The sequence below is a fragment of the Notolabrus celidotus genome, chromosome 2 (assembly GCF_009762535.1).
Source record: "Notolabrus celidotus isolate fNotCel1 chromosome 2, fNotCel1.pri, whole genome shotgun sequence".
Classification (NCBI taxonomy): domain Eukaryota; kingdom Metazoa; phylum Chordata; class Actinopteri; order Labriformes; family Labridae; genus Notolabrus; species Notolabrus celidotus.
Window position 1 is genome coordinate 20,482,226 of NC_048273.1, and position 23,168 is coordinate 20,505,393.

At 42.0% G+C, this 23,168-nt stretch overlaps 1 protein-coding gene across 9 annotated transcripts in view; it reads right to left on the minus strand.

The window, feature by feature from the left end:
* The window catches only part of adgrl2a (adhesion G protein-coupled receptor L2a), a 96,957-nt gene that overhangs the window by 18,251 nt on the left and 55,538 nt on the right, over positions 1-23,168 (minus strand). For 8 of the 9 annotated variants that reach the window (XM_034673747.1, XM_034673812.1, XM_034673796.1 and 5 more), the window contains exons 5-11: positions 17,438-18,238; positions 5,351-5,647; positions 4,555-4,658; positions 3,745-3,930; positions 3,126-3,164; positions 1,086-1,269; positions 231-353 (exon numbers count right to left, since the gene is read on the minus strand). In XM_034673747.1, coding sequence (XP_034529638.1) covers positions 231-353; positions 1,086-1,269; positions 3,126-3,164; positions 3,745-3,930; positions 4,555-4,658; positions 5,351-5,647; positions 17,438-18,238 — 1,734 coding nt within the window. The remainder of the gene's footprint in view (positions 1-230; positions 354-1,085; positions 1,270-3,125; positions 3,165-3,744; positions 3,931-4,554; positions 4,659-5,350; positions 5,648-17,437; positions 18,239-23,168) is intronic. The other variant, XM_034673780.1, reaches the window with a different exon arrangement.

Genomic DNA, 23,168 nt, shown 5'->3' on the forward strand with positions numbered 1-23,168 from the left:
GAAAATATTGGTGTTAAACTCTGCTGAAGAGTACTTGAAAATGTTAAAAACTAAAACTGTTTTTTTCATATGATCATTTTGAAATAATAAGGAGGTCAACTGCTAGAATTAGAGGAAGAAGAGTGACAGAGACAAAAAACTTTCACAAGTGGAATAAGAACTCCATTTCTCTAAAAGTTGGCAAAACAATCTTTTATTTCCGTTGTTTGAAGACGTTTAAAAGAGCTTACCATTCCGACTGTTGAGCTTGACGGTGTTTGCCGATAGCTGGATCGAAATACCGTCCTTGCTGGATTGTGGAAACTTAAAATCCTGGACCTGGCCATCTGTGCTGAGAACATAAACATCCAGGACTGCCAGATGAAGAGAGGTTGGATAAAAAGGAATAGAAGGACAAGTGGATAAGATAATGGTTCATTCACACTGGTGGACTTTACAGCAATAGCATCAAAATGAAAATGAAAGAGAAAGAGAATATTGATGCTGCAGCTTTATCCCTGACATTTCAACAAAAAAGTGAGATGTTGGCACAGACCAAAAGACGTAGCAAGGACTCAAACACTAAATCTTTGTGACAGTAAGCTGCACAATAAAGTGTCAATCACACAGTGATCATTTCATCCCAGCGAGACTCTTTCTAATATGAATGAAACAACACTGCAAACACTAAGAAGAAGTCTCCTTATATGGTCTAACGACAGGAGAAAATGAGAGGGGGCTAAGGATAAACAATGCACTTTTTCTCAATGTGCAGCAGGCTAATGTTCACATTAATGTATAGAGTTACAAGGTCTAGACGCATACATTTATAAACTAAGTGTACGCAATCAGAGAATCCAGTCTATTTAATTGTCTGATATTCATCACTTTGTCAGTAAGCGACTCGTTAAACCTAATATGCGTTGTTTTCTTTCCCCCTGAGGTTTAAACACTTATTATGAAAACAAAGCACTTTTTTATGCTCTGGCCTTGTTTTCCCTATCACAAGAGTTCCTCTCTCAATGAATAGAAAGCAATCAAATTAACTGTGCAGGCATCAATCGAGAAGACTTGGCATGCTTGCCACAAACTCTGCTTCTACTTACTTATGTTGTCTGCAGGAACTTTAACAATGGCAGGCTCCATGAGGTTGTCGGCAAGGACGAAGGCCCCTTCCTCTAAAGTATCCAGTAACATGGTGGCTGCGTGCGTCTGCTCTGTGCTGTTCATGTCTTGCCAGGACTTCAAAGCCTCTGGACGCAAAAGGTTATCTACTGTGTCCACAATGGCCTTAAAGAAGCAGGGACAGAAAAACACACAAAACAGACACAAAAATACTTGAATAACTGAGAAAAGGCAAGGCTGTTGGCAGTCATAAGCAGGGACATGCAAACACTTGAATGACACACATGGATAATGAGCTGAAGCATCAAATCTGTAAAGGTTAAAATGAACATGATGACAAAAAAGCTGAAAGAAAGTTTAGTTTTTTCGGTGTGTAAAATAAAAGATCAATGAACTGCAGACATTTAGGGACTGAAATAATTGTTTTGCATAAATATTGATTACGAAACTGCAGAGGGAGGGAAGAATTGGAGCATCATTGAGGATGATGCAGATTCAGTTTCCTTTTCAAGGACGCTGCATTACATCGGGCACTGAGGGTCAGCGTCTACTGAGCCCGTCAGGTCTGTCTGACGGCAGGATATTAAGAGATGGCCTGAACAGAGTCAAAGAACAAGAAGCTATCATCTAAATTCTCCACAAAGCTCTTAGAAAAGGACGGGGGAATGTATACAAAACTAAACAAAATGGGATTCCTGTAATTGATTAACCAAACTATTACTGCCATTCAAACATTTTTCCGTCGTCACACTTTCTACCATCTGAACAGCTCAGGGCAGATCACGGATAAATTGAGCGTAGAATCCAAGCTATGTAGGCTTTTCCTCAGGAAATAATCAAATCAATGTGTCTAATCAGGTAATCAATGGTGCCGACTGGCTGGTGGAGAGGGTGGGGGGCAACTATAGTGATGTTGCGTCAAGTATGGCAGATGTCAGATACTGCTGAGTCAGTTATATCCGTCCCTGATCCTCTAATGCTGTCATTAGGCAAATAAATGCTGTAATTTACATTGACAGCATCTCCCAAAAACTGCCACTACTTCTAAGTTAGAGTGTTTATACTGAGACACAACAAATCAAATTGTTATGTAGCATTTTTTAGGGACATGTATGGTTTTTCCGCCTTTTTCCTAAATGTTTTTTTACAAGCTCACGGCTGTTGACTGGCTAATTAGCTCGATCCATTTTAATGCTGTCCCGAAGGAGAGACTTGGATGGAGGGGGGTGACTTTGATGGCAGGTGAAGGACGACCATCCCCCTAATGGTTGAGGGATATATACCGCAAAAACACTGAACCCAACCTGAGTGTTTAAGAAAAGAGAAAAAATAGTTTGACCTGGCCAATCCTATTAAGCACGTAGAGCTGATGATGCGCACCCGTAATTTATGAAACAAATGACTTCCATGACCTAAAACCTTTGTCCTTGTGAGCATGCGATGATAGGTAAAGTGGAAAAGAAAGGCTGGATTAAATCACATGTGAACCTTTTGATGCAATCATAGGAGGGTTTTGAATTGAAATGATATCTCATAGAAGGGAAAAATATTTCAACAAAGCAGCAAATCCTGCAGTAAATGAATAATGAGAGGGATGTAAGAACAGGATGTTTGTTTGAATTGCACTGTTACACAGCCAGACGTGCAATCTTGAGCAAACACTTAGAAAACATACAATAGGGGGAAAAAAAGAAAGAAAAACAAAATAAAAACCATTGCTGCCAAGGCAGTGCAAACGGGGATTCAAAACACAGACACATACACACTCATGTAAAGAAGTGACCTCATTAATTGTAGATGACTTCAGAAAGTATTTTGGGTATAACTGTGTCTGTGTGTGATGCCATTTACTCAAAAAAATTAATACAATTAAGAAAAAAAAGCAGGAAGCAGGGAGGAGGGAGTCGATGACAGTGCAGAGGGTGCATGCTGCTGAACTTGGGCTGGGCAAATATGCAGTAGCACAGGAATAGAGGAGGGAACGGCAGCAAGCAGAGTGGGCAGAGGCATTGCACCAGTACCTTCATGTATGCCCTGCATGTCCTTTCTCGTTTTTGAAGCTTTTATTTAACAAGGAAAGACAAGAACAGATAAAAAATAGAGACACATGATTTGCACAAGTTCATGAGCTTGAGGAAAGGTTTTGCAGAAATAAGACCCTGACCGAGTGTTCCATATGCAAACTAACCACAGAATGGCTGATATAACCTGGAGGTTGAAGAGTAAAAAGTGCAGTGTAGCTATAATATGCTGTATTTCTCTCAAAGCCGCCAAACATCTTGTAGGAGTACTACAAGTACTCTTGGCAGAGCGAAATTATGGCCAACACCACAAATGTACAAAGGCAGATCTCTGCAACATCTTGGATTGAGAAAGAACTGTTTTTACTTTTGTATTTTTCAGTCTCACAGCTTTCCTTAACTTGGAAGAAAGAGAAAGTGACAATAACAGCAACTGCACATAATAAATGTATTATATTTTTGGGACCATTGTGTTCCCCTCTGCGTTTGTCTTTCCAAAGTATTTACTTGTAAGTGAAAACAGTTCCAGCAAGAGATAAAAAAAAAGATGCATTTGGTTGTTCAATAACAGCATTAAGGTTTCAGGTTTTTTTTTTTCATTTTGGGTGGATTTGGTTACCTTGTTGAAGCTCCGCCCTGCAGAATCCTTCTCGCTGGGTCTGAGCTCCTGCAGCTGAGCATCCAAGATGTCCACCAGCTGCTCCATCAAGCGCACAGAGGAGCTGACGTCCCCGGCAAAGATGGGGCCTTTGGTGTGCTTGGCTAACTCGTTGGCCAAGTTTGCAGCGTTTTCACCGCTACGGATCTGCAGGGGGAGAAGAGTGAATGATGATCACAAGAATGCAGGGAGACAGACTTGGAGGGTTCTTTATAGCCCTGTTTCTGACATCAAATCACACTTGAGTGAGTCCTTGAAATGCCAGATTTGAAAAGGGGGGTTTAATCTTTCCTTTATGTTGGACGAGTTGCCATGGCTGCAGTTTATTTACTGTTCACTTAAAGTTCAAATAATCAGGGACAGTGAGAGCTGCTTTCTTTATCAGCTGTTGCACCTATGACACGCATTATACAAAGGACAGAGACACAATTGTTAATGCAGACCTCCTTTACCTTCACTGTAATGCAGCAACAAAGCTGGGTTACAATAGAGAAGACTATATAACTAATACATACATTTTAAGTCTGTCATATGCTTCTTCATGTCCTTAATGTATAAGCCTTTGAAATTTCAGCTTTTTAACAGACCAATTCAGATTTCAAGTGAATAACATCTAGCTTAAAACTACCTTTTACAAGAGTGACTGTAAGTTTTGTAATCCTCTTCTGTAAGACTGTTGTCCCTTCATTTTTTCAACCTCCCCTCCTCCTCCTCAGTGTTTTTCTCATACCACTAAGAAGAAAAAAACAGCCAGACAGAGATCATACAAACCTTTTGGGCTACTTGGTTGACCCAGTGGGAGGTGCAGTTGCTGAGATCAGGGCCCTTTGGGTGCCAGACCCCGGTGGAGAGGACACATGAATAAGAGGCAGTGCCTAACAGGGAAAACAAGAACAGAATAGTCACGTTCAGTTAAATCAGATCAGATTTTTTACCAATGAAGCCCTTTACATGGAAACTAAGTCCAAGGACACAGATAAGGAGAGGAACATACAAATAAGCAAGACATTTACAAACATGCAAATTGATTCATTTTATACAAATGGGAAGCCGGGGATGGGCTGCTTACAAGTGTGAGCTCAAAAGTATCTGCCCTGAATGATTTAACAATGGTGGGCTGTTTGAAGGCTGTCCAAGAACTACACAGAAATTAAAATTTTGGGTTTGAAAAACTTGAATAATTTTGCTCAACAATATTGTTTCTGCAAAATTACTATCTTTTCAAAAGCTTGCCCCTTTTTTTCAACCAATTTGCTTTGCAATAATTAACTTTGTCTCAAGGATTCTGACACAATTTCACACACAATCAAATAAAAGGATGAACGTCTACATGCAAGCTGCTGGAGGAACAGCTGAGCCTGCCGTTCTGCGACACATTGCTGAATCATGCTTCGATTCAGAGTTACACGGCTTACACTGTCATGTGTTTGAACTCTGACTTGAGTGTGTGTTTGATACAAGTAAATAGGTGAAAATATGAGTCAAAAATAAAGAGTGAGAAACATTGCTTGAGACGCCTCAGGTCATTGAAAACAGTGAGCACACTGCCCCAAGGAGATCTGTTTACCTCGTGTTCCCTTGGGGCACGGTCGCTCCACCAGCATGCCCCTCTGGGTCTGAGGCCACATTATGTCTCTGTTTTCGGTGGCCTCGCAGAAGCGCTCCGGTAGAGGGAAGGACTCGAGGGGCGGAGGGGAAGTAGTTTGAGGAATCACAGGAGGCGGTCGAGGCGCTCCCTTGCTGCCCTCCCTGAGCCCTGTTGTGGTGGTGGTGTTGGCCGCGCCCCAGTGTGTGGTGGTTGTCGTTGTGGTGGTAGTAGTTCTCTGAGGCTGAGGGGATGTGGTGACTCCTGATAGAGGTGGAGCTGAGAAGAGACAGAGGGTACAGGGGCAGTATGTTAAGGTGGACTGTGATTTAATGCTGGAGGAAAATAATAGTTTGTTTGGGACACATTTATCAGACTTTTTTAAAACATATTGTACATTAAGATAATGGTAGTTTTGTTATGCTGCTGCAGTGGGAAGTCAGCTTCTTTATGTGCCACCCTATGGTACAAACTGTAGACAAATACTCTGGCAGGCATTAAAACTTCACCTTCTGGCGGGCCAATGCCCTCATGTGCCACTAAACCTTAACTGCGCCCCCTGTAAGCAACATACTTTATTTTTTTCTCAACATGTTAAACGTTGTAATGCTTATACATCCAAGTATCCTGTTGTGTAAATTGCTGCTAAGTGCTTTGTGCAACAAGCGTATTTGCCTTCCCGTTGACTACAGCTTATCCGAGGCACTCCGTCTGCAGCGAACAAGACAATAATTACAGTAACATCCTCCTGCCTGGCAATCATTCTTGCCTGGGAGATTTTTGTGGCATGGCTGATTAAATTTCACTAGAGCAACAGAAAACCCTTACGTGTAGCCATGGTGCCTGAACATTCATTTTACAGTTGTTTCTTGCTAAAACTCATACTCTGATAAAGCAGGTGTGCAGTAACTCATGCGATGCCTCAGGCAAAAACAATATGTTTCAGCCCGGGAAAGGAGAAAGTAGTGCACTCCTTACATTTAACATGAGCCACTAAGGAAAAACTACAGAGACATTTTTCATGTGATACACCAGAGAAATGTGAACGCACTGTAATTACATTTCATAAGAGTGGAACTTAAGGGAGTTTCACAGATGAAATGTTGATAAACACTAACTATCTTACATAAATCTTCTACATCTCCGCGTACTAAGAGATAGTATGACCCTCCTTTTAAAAAAAAATATTTGTTTGAATTTAAAAAAGATAAGCTATATCAATCAGAGCAGCTCCAATTGGGATGCAATGTGCATGCTGAATCTAATCGCATTTGAGTACTTTGATTTCCTCCATTAGGCTGCCTGCAGAGCATGCAGAGAATGTGAAGAGGTGCTGTTACACTGCACGAGCTGAGCACAGTTGCTCTCGGCAGCACAAGCAGCAGAAGAAACATGGAATAGTCAGAGAAGAATAAGGAGATTCAAAGAGAAGAGGGAGTTGGAGGCAGGACATGGGGAATTAGAAGAGATGCACACACAGAAGACGATGACAAGAAAATTTGGAAACAATGGGGCCAAGTTGGAGAAGAAGAAGACAGCTTCTGTCTTCTGGAGAATTGGAGGAGAAGCAGCCAGACCCCAGGTGGCAACACCTCTATATCTATTGCCTCCATTGGATAATGGGTCTGGCTGATAGCAGCAACCCCCCCACTGACCCCCCTGACAAACACACACTCGTACACACACACAGTGGGCCTCCAGGTGTGGATGAGAGGCTTCAGCAGGTTGAGGCTGGGTGCTACCTGTGGTGAATTAGGCTCTATTGACCAGAGGAGGTGACTCTGTGTATCTTCCTCCATGCACACTAACACACACGCACAAGCAGGCGGCATGAAGGTGTACACAGTTGACTGGCTGTTTTGACACTGAGCTGAAGGCAGATGTGGCTGGCTGGCTGGCTGGCTGGCTGGCTGGCTGGCTGGCTGGCTGGCTGGCTGGCTGGCCTCACCTCCTCCTCCTCCTCTCTCATCCCTCCTCCTCTACCTGTATCCTTTTACTTAACACAGTGAAATTCTCACTGCGCAGCCTGTCACAGCGGTGGAGAGACAACCTGTGCTTAGTGTCCTTTCAGCACCAGCATTTAGCCGGCTGAGAGAAATGGCTGTCTCTATTCTGCACCAATACCCTTTTATTGCTATAACCCTTGTTTCTCTGCGACGCACTGAGCAGACTCTGAGGTGAAAACAATAGCCGCAAAAAGTTGCAAATTCCTGGTTAGGCTTACACTCTCGATCCCAAGGAAATAAATGTGCTTGGACATACTTTGTAAATTATCTTTGTTTCTTTTTGAACATCTGGCTTAGGGTTGCTTGGCAAACCCCCAGAAGATTCCCAAGAAACTGTGAGGCCCTTTATAGGTTTCTCATTTCCAAAGTATGAAAGATGATAACGATAAGATCCTACTCTCCATGGGTGGGGAGTTCAGAACCCAGACGGAAATAAAATGAAAATGAATCACTGTTCGGCAGGCATGATTTAAGATTAAGGGCTCCGCAACCCTCGGCCAGTAAATCACTGAGACATGCGCTGTAATCCAAGCACATTCCTTTAGCATGTCAACTAACAACTGTATCTTGTTTACACCCCTCGCTCATGAGAGCTGCCTGTCATGGCTTGTTTTGATATTGAGCTTTGTGCTCTAGTTACAGCATATGGAAAGAAATGTCTCTTAAGCTTTTCTTGTTCTAATTTTTTCTCCTCTTTCCCTGCTGTCAGAGGTGAAAATATGAGGGTAATTAATGCTAGACCTAGTTAATACAAGGCCATAACTAATGGCTTTGGCTCTTTCACTGTTGAAAAGCATTCCATAGGAGAGGGATTTCCCCACAGCAAAGTGTCTGGCTGCAGCTTTGGGAGATTTGCTGAGCCAATGTCTATGCTGCATGACAGAAAAGCTGTTATGGCACTGCTAAAAATGGTTGTTCTAGTCACAGACTTTAGCTGTGCATTAAAGAGCTTCATTAGCAGGAAATGTGATGAAAGGGATATACATTAAAGGGATAAAATATTCCTGTCGGGACTCTATGAACATGATGCAAACTAATCCTCTTTCCTGTGTAGAAGAGATGCTAATGTGAACGTGGGCTATACTTCCCACAGCGATTCTTGCATAAACAATGCAACCTCTCTGACCACTGCTGTCCCTGTGTACATAGCGTGTCAGTCCGTAATCTTGCCAGTAACACAATAATCGTATTACCTTTCTGCCATAGCTTAGTTTAATTTGATCCAATGAGAGCTGAAAGGAATTAACCCGTAGGTATTAAAACAGACACTCCTCTCCGGCTCGGGGCAGACTCTTCTTCTTAGAGATGTCTAAGTGGATAAATGTATAAGCAGTCACTGTGAGGGATGAGTATTGATCTGTCCATCGGGCTGCAGCAACCATTTTCCCTACTTTTATGATTCAGAACATTGACCAAATTCACAAGGTGGCAGTTTCTGTGACATCAGGTTTAGGTTGGGAAGCTTAAGTGTTGTTACAAAGCTGTACTGCTGTGTTCACATAGGGTATCTGATGATACTTTATCATCGCCTCCTTTTATGAGAACAGACACATCTGGGGGCATGGGGCCATATTTCAAAGTAACAACAGATACGATGACCCGTTTCCTGCTAACAGCTAACCTTGGTATTTAACTCATTCATAGCTAACATTGAGTTTTCTAGGAACTAAATTCCTAGAAAACTTTCACAAGACGTTTCAAGTTAGATTCCTTTTCAGTGGTATCATAAAATACTTCCTAATGGTTCAGTCACTTTCTAGCTAACAGTACTATTAGCTAGTTAGCGGATAGAAAATAACGAAAGCTGATCTGACTATTGCTTAGTTGTCATGCCTTTTTGTTGCATTGTAAAAAAACTACCAAATAGTAACGTAAGCGTGCAGCCACTTTTTAGCTAACTGTACTATTAACTAGTTAGCTAAAGTTAGCTGTTGTCTCACTCTCGCTAACAGATCATTATCTATGTTATCACCAAGCGGCAACCTCCGGTCTCAAACTATGAAGCCCATGTTGAGGTGTTATAAACTGCAATTCATCGAGAATCCACTTGAGGCTGACTGCAGAAACACCAAAAACCAAATAGACACCAATTCAAAGAAGACGATCTTTTCAGCATTAATAAACATGTTTACAGCCTGGTTCAAAAAACAGCTTGGCCCTGCGTAGCTAATTTCTCTTTCGGCACACACTGTACGGGGGTTGAATTTTTTTCTAACGCAACGGTTCAGAAGATATTAAGATTACGAGTTTTTGCCCAAATAAGGACATGACTGACTTGACTCCCGGACGGGAACACATAGCTATTGGCTAGGAGGCTCAAACTCCGTCCCTTTATGTCACACTTTGACTGGTTGAGCTCCCCATTTCCAATAAGCCTGTCGCCGACCAATGGCAGCGCTCAGGGACAGATGGGTGACGTCACGGATGCTACGTCCATTATTTATACAGTCTATGGTTATCACGCATTTTCTGTTGTATGGTGAAACACTACAAACTGATACATAAGCTTTCAGTCACCTTCTAGCTAACAGAAAAAGCTGTATGCTCATAGCTGTTTTCTACCTGTGGTCAAGATTTTATCAAATATGGTGTCCTGACTTGAAATGAAACCCTACATTTGTCTAGATTTTAACTATCCATTACCAATTTCTCATCAACCCCCCCACCCCTACACACACACACACACACACACACACACACACACACACACACACAAAGGAAAAATATATATATATATGAAATTGAATAATGAATACACATGATGTGTCGGATTATCTTATCCTTTACAGCTTACAACTTGGAAAGGAACTGTTTGACATTATAACATAATTAGAGCTATTTTCTTGTGCAACACAGCTGAATACCTTCCCAGTGCAGTGTTCCTTTGATTATGACAAAGGAAGCTAAATCCCACGTTTGGGCTATATAGCGAAAAACCAGGACAGGATCCTTGATTATCATGTCTCAGCTGCACTCAGCCCAAGGGGAACCTTCAATTAGCTGCAATAGAGTGTGTGCACATGGTGTGATATTCTGCAAAGTGCTGCTGATAGTCAGAACAGACTTATTCATAACCTCTTTGTGTGATTCGACGCCCACACTTTGTTGCACTTGAATGTATCTCAGTGGTTCTGTTATTACCACCGGGGTTATAGGTCTGGGATTGATGACACACAATGAGACGGGAATCCAGAAGAGGAGAAGAGAGGACGGGAGAGGAGCACTCGGAAACACACGCACATCCACAAAATCCACTCACACGCGCACACACATACACGCGCAGAGAAGAGATGAGACTTTAGCAGAACTCAGTAGTCATGCAGGGGTGACAAATGAAAACCAACAGCGTGTGTGTCTTTCATATTATGTGTAATGGCCTCCTTTCAGTAGGCACCGCACACTTGTTCATCAGTGTAATGTTTTATACACATTACCAGGTGCTGTTTATCTTTCAAGATTTTTTAAGGAACACACATTTAGCGTTAGTTTCAGCTAATTTGACTCAAAAAAAGGAAGTTAAAGGAGTTAATAGATCTCACTCGTCCCCTCCTCCACCCTCTGCTCTGTCGAGGAATAATCTGGAGATGATGTGAAGCGAGGCTGCTTGGGAGATTTACCTCTTTGTTCCCATTATGTGGGAGACTTACTCCTCGCTAAGGTAAAAGAATCATGTCTATGTTCACAGCTAATGTTGCTCCTGGGTGGTAATCTCCTCCTAAATAGAAGAGGAACAGAAAAGTTAGCGAATCAGTGGAAACACAAACACCCAAGGTCTGTTTCTGCCGTCAAGAAAATGCCATGCTCAGTCTGCATGAGGGGACCTAGAGAACGCAGTGGATGGAAAATAAATAAGTAACCCATCACATTTCGAGTTATTCTGCACAGAGCGTAGGTTAATTGAAACAAGGTGTTGAACTGTGAAAAAAACAAAGTGTAAATTATTTCCTCTGCTAATGCCGCCGTTGAAATATCTCCGCTTCAAACATGCATCTCCTCTGGATGCACTCCTGCTTCTGAGTTCATATGGAAATGCAGCTGTTCTTGAGTATGAAAGGGTGTGATGATTTATAATGCGTTTGTGATGCATTTTGATATCTACCAATAATAACAATAATACACAAAGGAAATTGGATTACACGTCTTTCACTCCGCTCTGCATCTGTAGCTGTGGAGGGGAAAACATGGCATATGATTGCTTGTGTATCAGCAGTAAATATGAAGAAAGCTGGGAGAAAATTCTTATAATTTCCCATGAGTCATGTCCTTGTGTATGTGTGTACAGTGTACGAATGTCCATGTCTTAGGGAACGAAACCTAATAGTTGGATTATGTTATTTACTGCAGCCTCCAATATTTCTCTTTACCCACAATACAAACTCATTGATTCATACAGACACAGGCAAAGTGCACTCCCACACAGACACGCTTAAAAACACATGTACACACTCATATACACCCTCACACACGGAATGACACCAAAGTATAGAGAACAGACATAGCAGCTGCCAGACTTCAGCCTGCTGCTTTTTTTTCTCCTCCTTGCAGCTTTCTCTGTACTGTACGTGCCTCAAATTTCAAGCATTAACTCTGAGTGTGCCGAGCAGACTGATGTTTAATACGGTGCACACAGGAGGATGTCTTCGTACAAACACGGATACACTTCCAAGGAGATGCAGCATCATAAGCATGCGCACACAGACCTTGCTGTGAATAACACAAACCCGATTACAGAAAGACAGGCACACATAGACACAATAATCAGGCCTGTGTGAAATAAATCTCCTCAAAGGCGTGTGTCAGCTAGTGATGGGGGACCATTGTGATGTCTGAGTAATAATTCTTTTAATACGCCTTGTTTCACAGTCAGACTGTAATCAAACAAGAGACTGTGGATCCCCTCGGCTATAGGGCTCAGTGTAACCATAATCATGTCCCCCCACTCCTCTCTTTCTTATGTAAAACAACTCTTTGTGACATTTTAAATCATAACCCTGCATTCATTCTTGCCCACATACTTGTACGCTGTCGGGGAGGATCATTTGTGTTCAATAGTTGAACATCAGGAGCTCTGACTTTCCAGGAGAAATGGTAACTAGCAGCTTGGGAATATGAGAAAAACACGGTCTTGATTCGGAGTGAAATGTCCCGGCTTGTCTCGCAACAACTGGCCCTCATGTTTTAAAAGGTTCAGCGCAGGAGGAGCGGCAGAGATCATGATCAGGTTTCAGAGAAGAGCAGGTGACCTTCTGGCCTCATGTGCTCAATGGCCTTTGCTGATACCAGACACTGCAGACTAGGTATTATCCCACAATGTAATATCACAGACACTGTGAACAAGACTGTAAATCCCTATCGTGGGATTTCCCCCCCTTTATCGCCTGAGTTAAACTCACCCCTATATCGTTACTGAGAATGAGACCAGTGGGTCATGATGTAGACAGAATAACGTCACAGTATGTCATAAAAGTGCTGTTAAAAAGGGTGCAGGGGAGGAATAAAGAGAAGACGCTGGCATATAGGGAGATTCTGTAGTCCAGCGGTGAGGAGGGAGGCCTCGAGATGAAGATATACTTCCCTGTTGGGCTCTCAGTTCAGTAATTTCCTCCCAGCTCACACAGAACAAAGCTCAGAACATTATCAGTAAGCTGGGCAAAACTCTTAGAGTGAGAGACTCCTTTAAGTCCTATAACAAAAAGAGGAACTTTTTGAGTTTACCTGTGACTGCTCCAACAGGTTAAAGGCTACTGGCCACTATCAGGGGATTTTTCCACAGATTCTAGGCGGTTTTCCACAGATTTTTGTGTGCAGTGCAGTGTTTGCTTAGCCCTGGTCCTTGCTGGCTGGGATTGTGTAGAGAGTCAACATCCGTGTTATCCTGACAACAACCAGCAGGAGTTTAAGTTGGTCAAGAAGGAATGTGAGAAAGCAGCAGAGAGAGGTTGCTTAAAACAACAACTTTCCATTAAGAAAAAAAAAGTTTACACCAGTGTCAGTTTTCATCTCCTTTCTGCAAGATCAATCAAAAATGTGTGCAATCATAGTAGGCAGGCAAAAAAAAAGCCAGGACAAAATTGTTCTAAGAATAATGTCTCTTCAATCTGCTCCTGGTTTTAACTGTTCCTCCAGTGCATTAAATATTTTTGAATGACAAACTTTGGTAGCGTGTGATCCCTGATCTGAATGCTCTCTTTGTCCTGTTGTTGTGTGTGTACAGTTTCCCAGAGGGCACAGCTCAGGATTTACTTAAATCCTGTCATTTAGTTTGCACTGCTTTCATTGGGCATGATTTGAACAGTCTGACCACGGCTTTAGCCTGATTTCAGGAGGGAAGCCAAACAGACGCATATATGTGTAGACACGCACACAAGCCCAGGAATGCAAATATCCACATGTAGGGCACAGTTCACAGAGGAGGAAGAGGACTCAGAAAGATGAGAAGAGTAGGGTTAAAGAGAAATAAAAAAAGGAGACAGAAAGAGGGCAAACAAGAAGAGAAAGGGACAGGAACAACAAGACTTAACAGAATAGAGATGAGAGAGAGAGAGAACAAGATGGAAGCAGACAGAGGAAGAAACATCGAGGACAGGGATATGACAGGGGAGAAAAACAAAACAAAAAGGGTGATTTTCCACATCAATATCCTCTCCTTTCACAACACGATGTCCACTTGGGCAGCTGACAGGAGGTTGGGGGTGTGGGGTTTGGTTGGGGGGGTTGTTGTCAGGGCAAACAAACAAATTTGTCATTTTTAACACATCCTGATCCCTCTTCCTTTACCACTGGTGAGCATGTAGCTGATGGAAGTCTCTGCCACTTTACCTGAACACCTCGTACGGCTGTGGAGGCTTGAATTTGATGTTTAAACTCTATCTATCTCTTTTTTTCTCTCCATTTTTCCCTGCTTTCTCTCCAAACGTTGCCATGCACGGGTTGACTTTGCGTAAGCACTGCAGAAGTCAGGGATGAATCATAGCGGTGCTTATTAGAGGGTTGTATATTCATCAGACTATAAGAGGTAGGCTCTCTGGGGTGACTGCTAATGCATGTGACTCTCGAGCATCTGTAACAGCTGAGCATTTTTTTTGCATTGTGAAGCACTTTTTGAACACACAAAACTACAGGGCATTGTTTTGACCACATGCAGAGTTTCGTTAGCTAATTGGCAAGTCGCGTCTGTGAGCCATGCCTTATAATTTCCAACAAATTGGGTTGTTCTCTTTCCTTACGATCCCCACTTGCAGATGTATAATTTGAGGGTGGCGCAAAGATTGAGACTGTATGCAAATGTATTGACATTTGAACAATTAAAGAGGAGGTCTTGATTTGTGTGGGTGTTAACTGCAGCTCCGGGGGCTTTCACACAGAAGTTATTCAGCATATAATACTGCGACAAGGGATGAATAAAAGGTTTCCGAGGCTCACCTGTGTCCCATTGAGGCAGTGAATAGAGTCTGTTTGTGCATACTTGTGGTAAAAAATAGCTCTTAGTATGCTTATTCAGTGGTTTGAGGCCACATAGTGGAGCTTGGCATGAATAAACGGTCCACAGAAGTGTGTGCATAATGAGTTTTCTCTGGGAATACCTCATTTAAATCAATTTAATCATCTCACTTACAAGATGCGACAAAGGAATATGTCTTTTTATGAGCTCCTATATGCAAGAAGGAAAAACAGGCATCGAGCCATGGTTAAATGAGTGAATTATGAAGCTGTTGGTCAAAGCCAGGAGAGGGACTTACTGACCCATTTAATGTCCACTTGCAGTGGAGCCGCTTGTTGGATGTGACCCCATCCACTCCCCCGTAATCCTACAAGAGATGATTTTGCCTCGACAAGAGCGGCATTATTGGACTTGACAAGAACCCAACTGTCTGCCACAGAGGGTCTAAACATCACTTTGATGTGAGTGTCTTCCATGGCGGAGTGAATCGTGTGACGGAGTTGTTTGTGCACTTGAAATATGGAAAAAGAAGTAGGGTGTGTATGAAAACGCTTACAGTTACAATGTCACCTAGCACGATCATATGGTTGACCCATCCTTTGCACATAGTTTTTAATTCCCCAGTGAAGAAAAAAATCTGTGGTTGAGGTAAAAAGTCACTTAACACCACTTTAGCACTGACCTAAACAATTATCCATGCTCTTTTGTATAAAAAATGCTTTCTGGATATGCACGCTGTCTTTCATGTACGCTTGTGATGTTTGGAACAAAGAAAATGGAATGTTTTGAAATGTTCAAAACACATTGTTTCAACTTTTAACACCACAAAAGCATCCTGATGGCTCGTTTCAGTACCTAGTGAAGCAGGCACTGAAACGAGCATCAAGATATCACGGAGAGGGCATCCAGTGACAGCCAGAAAAAAGTGCCATCATTTATGTGTCAACATCAGCCATGTGGGAGGACAAGTTTATTGACATCTTGATGATCATCCTGGACCATTCTCCCCTGCACTCATCGACTGCAGCTCAACATACATTAGTCAGCAGCGGGGCCAGGCTCACGTCTCATTTGTCAGGAAGAAAGAACAGAGTCCTTGTTGACACAAAAATAAAGATGTGTGAATATCGAAGCCCCGAGGAGCAAAATACAGTACGCCAGGTAGTGCATGTTGTTGCACACAATCTACAAGAGGGGAAGTGGGTTCCTTTGGGTGCTGCTTTGGAAGGCTATGTAAATAAACACTAAGAATATTTCTCACACAACACACAAATATCCATAAGGTAGTCTTATTTAAGGGCAGTTACAGCTAAAGCCCCTGATTTCTCCATCAGTAATGGGTGTCCATTCAGAAAATGAAAGAATCAATAGACTGTGCTGCATTTCTATACACAGCTTTTTTCAACAATGCACAACAGCCAAGCTCGAGATAAAAACTGTTGTGTAGGTTATTGATTGACCATCTGATACTATTTTCACTTTACAAAAGGACATAACGGTATGTAAAGGCATGAAACAAATTTGTCTTAACAGATAGCATGAAAATATGTAGTTGCGACCAGATTTACAGGACGTCACTGCAGATGCAAGATGTTGCTCGGCATTGCTGTAATTGTTCTAAATTGCTTAACTTGAAAAAGTAATGCATTATAAACTTGCCTTTCCATTCTGCATTATAGTCACTGCTATCCAACCTGGACCAGCTAGATTGATGCTGTTCCACCGGTTGAACCCAATTTGTCAGCCCTAGGCCTCGTCCTATCAATACAAAAGTGGACATGCAAACACATTAATAAATATTGAGCTCTGGGATAATCTGTGGAAAAGTTGCTTGACCTCTGTGGCTCGTCACTGGCAGCGTTGAGCATTACGTGGACTTAGGACTCTGGGTGTGGAGGGGATTAGGATAATTACTGCTATTATATTCTCAGTATGAGGACTATCGCACGCCTAGGCGAGCCTCCCCTCAGCTCTTGACAGCTAAATTAAAAACATACGCCGGTGATGTGACCCCGGATGATTGATCCTTCTTCCTTGTGTCTACTAACTCCTTTTCTCATAGGGAGAACCTTGAATCCTCACACTCAGCCTTCTGTGACAGATATTTTTGTTTTTTCTTAATAGTCAATAGAGGTTTGGAGTTCCAGCATCACTTGGGGAGTGATCTAACCTTGCCCTAGGCCAGACTCTGCACCTGTCCAGGCATGTTTGTTTCCAGAATTGAAAGTGTATCTCCCTCTCCCTGTCTTACTCTCTAAAAAAGGGTTATGCTTGCAAGGGTCCCTTGGGCTTTAGCACCAAGGACTCAGGGAACGCCCGGATGGTAAACCTCCCCAAATCCCTGAGATACTGATCCCTTATGATATGGTAACTGCCTTCAAGGTGTTGTTTACCACAGAGCCCCACTCACTTCACCCCCCGAGATGCTTTCCTACACTCCAAAGCTTCCGTAACATATCTAGAACATATTAGATTCTAAATTAAAAATCAGTCAGCTGTGACACTTGATACATAGATGGGGTGTACCAAAGGAATATCAAGGCACACTTGACATCAACTATTTCAGCAATGCAGTTTTCATGATTGTCTGCAAATGAAGGATTGCAGGACTGGGTCTCTTACCATGTGCTGGATCAGGGGGGCCAAACTCCAGATTGTATCTCAGGATGTAAAAATTATTCCACACATAGAGCTGGTTATCTCGCGGATTGTAATCCACAGCTGCAATGTACTGGTACTGGTTGGGAAAGTGGATATCAACGTATTCCCCACGGTTCTGTTTGGTGTTGTAAATGTAATCAATCAGGCTCTTGCTGACCTCGCTTTCATTGTCTTCATATGTGGAGCGGACCACATAGAGTACTCCACAAACCATGAAGGCATTGGAGGCTGAGCGCTTATCGTAGGCTGTGTCCCATGTAGCCTCAAATCGTAGCGTGTATGGGTTCAACTGGCTGATAACCATCATGCCGTTGTTCTGCTCCGTGGCGTAGATCACCCACAGCCCATTCTCATCTACGGCCAGGTCAATGTCTGTTTTCCCACCCCACTTGTAGGGTGATGTGTCGTGGTAGTTGGCGTTATTGATGATGGCTTCGCCACTTTTGATTCGAGTCCGCAGGTCAAACTTCACAATGTTGCGGGTCCTCTCCTTGTTGAAAAACACGGCACCATCGTAGACCACAAATCCAGTCCCGTCCACCCGGTGGGGCAACTTGTAGGTGATGGTTTGCCGAGCGTTTTGAAAGTCATCCAAAGAGGAATACTCAATGAGAGTGTCTGTCCTGTATGGAGTCCAAGGCATAAAGTAGATTTTGTCACCAGCTTGCAGTGGGTCTTTGCACCAGGCACCAGCTTGTTGCTCCGCTTCAAATAGAAAGGAAGGATCACCGACAGCTTTCAGAGTCCCAGGACAAAGAAAAACTAGTAATGGGAGAAAAGTAGAATGAGAAACAGCCACTGGTTAACATGTGAAAAATAAACCATAAAAGAATATATCTAACATCCATGTTATCTCTACAAAGTCCTCATTTTGTTTAACAGGTTGTCCACGAGGAGTGGGAACAAACACGCATTAACAAGTGGCCAAAACACAACTACCATCTAGATCCAATATTCACAAGCAGTATAAGGGTTTTGGTTTTGTGCATAGAAAGAAAAACAGGAATAGGAAAGTCGTTAAGCATAAATTTAAGTATATAAAGGATTCTGAAACAAAAAGAAGCTTGGCCTCATTGACATTTACTGTTGGGAGTAAAACACAAATGAGGGGACGTAGAACAGAAACAAAACTTAACGAAACAATTGGTCCTGTAAACATAAAAAAAATGCAGCCAACTAAAGTCACTTGGCAACAGACGGGAGAGGTTATGAGAGAGCAGGAATCAGCAGAGTCTGCAAAATGTTTATGTGTACTTAGATATCTCTCAGTTACACCACCACTTCTACAGTATATACCTGAGAGGCTTGTCATTACCAAGTGGTGCAAATGTCACGACCATTACGGTTTAAAATATTCAGTAAGGGTCTCTTGAGGTTTGGTTGTCGCTCTGGGGGCATTGGAGGCATAAGAATCAACATAGAAAAGAGCAGCAAGTGGTCAGGTGAGAATAATGGGGAGAAGAGTGAGAAAGAGGGGTTCTCGGAGAGAAAAGGGGACAGTAGAAAGCAATAGTTTGAAAAAGGGGCCAAGAAACACTGTTACCATGGCATGCTATGGAAAAGGGTTTGGAAGCCAGGCAATATGAGAATCTACTGAGTAGCAAAAACACCCAGAGAGAAAAAGGAGAGGAAGCCCATGTGGACTGCAGCCAGTATGCCCCCTTTACATCTTTTGGCTGCTTTATAGCTGTCTGTTTTTAAGGCCAGCCTCACTTCCTTTGTTGCACTACACTGGACGTTAATATTACAGTCGGGGGAATTTTAAGGATAACGTTTATGATGGGTTTGTCAGGGCCACCATGGGAAAAAAAGGTAGTTTACAACCAGATGCCACAAAACAAGGAGCTAGGGTTTGGATCGTGTCTGTTATTTACCTTTTTGCTCCACTTCTATTTTAAGCGTTGGAAGAGAGAATGAAAGGGGTGCAAGGGGAAAAAAGAGATTAATATGAATTAAATGTCATCGCTACGATTACATATGCAGAAACACGTTATGAGACATGGACAAAGACGGGCAGACCTATTCAGAAAAAGCAGGAGAGTTGTGAGAAAGGAAACACACAGCCGTCAAGGTCCTGTTTTAGAAAAGAGTTAGGTTAGAAAATGAGACATTGTCTGCGACCAATCATTGCAATTGGCTAAAAGCATAGTGGTGGATGGATTTTATGTTTGATGGATTGCATAAAGTGTGTGCTGTCACTGTTGGCCTTCAGTTGAGTTCAAACTCTTAAATTAGCCAAAGACTATATTTTATATCAACCTGAATCACAGGCAAGGAAGCCTGAGATAGGGATTAAGAATTATAGACAAGTAAAATAATGATTTCCCTTCAATCTGAAAAATAACTACAAAAACGTTTTTGAAAGTCAAATTCCAACCTGTGGCTATAACAGTGAATGATCATTCAGCCCATAAGTAGTTTTTTATACTCAGAATGATTTCACTAGTCTCATCTTTGGTTGTGTTAAAAGGCCAAACAGAGCCCTTTTGAAACTGTCTGTTTTAATCCACCCACCACCATAAACCACAACGTTTCAAAAAGGAAAATGTACCTGTTTCAATTTCTCAAAAATAAAAGTTCAACACAAAGCAGTTTAAAAATATATTCAGCTATTTGGGAATATATTTATTTACAAATAGCATGCCATTTGACTGTTCAGGACAACGCTTCAATGAACTAATACCTACACAACTCTGCATAACAGAAGACTGACTAACAACTGTGTCAGGCCATGTACACAAAATGAAGCAGTATCATTACAACTACATCTACACTGGTATAGGAGACAACCAGAGTTACTCGAGCTTTACAAAAGCAATGTAAAATCACTTATGAATCATGCATTGAATTACACAGTAAAACACTGCACTTAGTTTGTAGAGTTGCTCTGTGCTTTCCAATATAAGTTCTCTATAAATTAACCAAGATGGGCAAACTCAAAGAAGGCACTGTGCTCAGCAGCATTACCCACTCAATGCATCCAAGAAGTCAATGACTTATTCATTAAACACATTAAAGAGACTAAAAATACAAAAATAGTTGCACCTTATTTTCAACGACAAAACTGATGTTTTGTAGAAAAAAATATTCAAAGCTACATTTTCATACAAATACATTCATTATGGTATTCTAAAGCTGAGGTCAGACTAAAAGACTGTTTAAGTCATGTGTTCCCCTAATTGAAAAGTTAAGCAAAACACCTGCCCTTCCGTTCAGTTGGTAAGTAGAAGAGGTCAAAGAGGAAATTCAGTCGTTCAATAAAGCTATGGAAAAATCTAAAAACTGTTCAGCCTCTTGTTATGAAGGTGCTAATCCCTCTGCTTTTGTTCAACAGAGAAATGAAATGGATCTCATTTCATTATTATGAAACTTCTCTGACTTAATTTAGCTTTTGTTTCTATGAATGACGACTCATTTGGAGTAAAAAAAAACAGAAGTAATTTAAATCTGGAGGAGAGCACTTCACTGTTCACACCTGAAGTTGTTTTGGGGCTACGTCCTCTGATTTCTGTCTCTAATGGGGTCAAATAAACCAGATCAACTTTAGATTGCCTTTGACGCTCAGCACTGAAATACTGGCTGTACACACACTCTGGGCCAGATTGCACTGTGGGATAATGTGCATGATAATAAATTAGGTTCCGCTTGAATCCCGTAACCCCCTTGGCTCCAATTAGTGCAGGTCCATCTTAGAATTTGAATCTGTTATAATGCTGAGTCTGACCTAAGCTTTAGTGGTACAAAAACAGGCAGTGTTGAACACAGAGATTCAGAGGGATCCGTAAATGATGCCAATCTGCTGGAGAAATTCAAGTGCGTTGCAGCTAACTAAGTGATCAAACATGGATAGGAAGCAAACAAATTATCAACAGTTGAGTTCTCAGAGGCTGCCTCAGCAGCATGAAACAAAGGAGACGAGGACAGAGAGGACAGACAGAAAATGGGGTGAAGGAAGCCTGGAAAGAAAAGGAGAGCACATGACTGAAGACCTGATGACGTTAGTAGAAATGTAAAAATAGAAATAGAAATAGAAATCAGTGTGATCAGAAATCGGTCAGTGGATGAGGAGAGTGACTCAGATAGCCAAGGAGATTTCCTGCAGATTGCACAGGGGAAGGGAAGAGAGTCAGTCACTTTTAATATTTCAACATTAGCACAAACATGAGAAACATTCCAACCCACACTAAACCCATAGAGTCTAAACTTTCTCTCTTAGACAGTACAGACTTTCTAGGGAACTCCCTTGTTTGAGAAGCGACTAATAGATTCTAATTAAGATTAAACATCACTCATAATAACTGTTAAATCTGGACATGGAAGGATGTCTGCTGTCATCTCTGAGCTCTCTCAGTGACTTCAATATTTAATCTACATAAAAGCATAAAGTAGATTTAATAAAAACAGACAAACTGAGCCCAAAACAAAAACGCCAAAGGGGACCCAAAAATCATGCTGTCACAGCTTAACTTCAAATTTTCATAATCTGGCCATCAGTGTCACAAGAAGTGGGGGGTTTACTGGCTTTACGATGTGATGAAAACCAAAGATATAAGCATTGAGGACTGTTCATGCCCACTAGCACAACTACAGTTTTGCCGGGGCAGAATGGAAACGGCATTTTCTTTCTAACTCACCACTACCAAAATAGCTTGCACCAGAAAAGTCTTAATAAAAAAGGAGGCCTGGCTTTTATTCTGTCTGATCCATACAATTACTTGATCCAATTCAGAGGGCAATTCAGTGCCAGGTGAAGGCAGAATTTACATCCTTGGCTGGAACATGAAGATAATGCAGCTAATGAGGGCAGTTCATGGCAGGAACCAAATTATGAAGCCGAAAAGGATGGAAATGGTGTAAATGCAGGCAACTTGTTGCAAGGGCCACTTGCACAGAAGTAAAATATTCTCAATTGCTTGCATGATTATGTGATGGCTTCGACAATAGATTGACTTAATTTAACAGCACATCACACTCGGTCAGTAAAACGGCAGAAAACAGCTGCTTATCATATAATGTTATTGAATTTCCTGTTATACTTCATGGCACAGATGGATTTTAAAGGGGCGGCAGTTTCCAGTCAAAATGGGGACACTGTCTGCAGTCCCGTCGTTGATCAGCTTAATGGGGATTTAATACGTTTTCTTGCAAAACAACTTCCCAAGTCTTGTATCTCAGTAAATCCTGGGGATCCTAAGCTCCTGAACCACTGTAACGTTTTTAATCACAAATCTCACAATTTGGCACATGATCTGTCCCATCTTAAAAACTAGGGAACTGGAGTAACGTCTGAGCCCTCATGACTCAACAGTGTTCCAAAGGTTTGCTCTGGTGTTGAAAAGTTCAGTAAATCTTCCCCTATGATTGCCTTTCACAGGCGCTGCTCTGACTCTACAAAATGATCTGGGGTATATGGATTTTTTTTGGGTAAAAGGAGACAGAGGGCTAGTGCAAGGAAAGAAACATAACACAGAACTGGCCGGTAAATCACAATCTACCACAGTTTACAACAAGGCTTGAGTGGGAAAGGCTGGACTGGGCTTGTGCGGACTGGATCACACTGGGACAACACTAAACACTTACCAGGGCAGTTGCGATAGGAAACATTCTGTGTTCTCTCTCCTATTCTGGTTGGGCATGGACCTTGAGAAGCAAAAAGACGGTGCTACAGACATGCATGTTTGAAGCGGCTTAA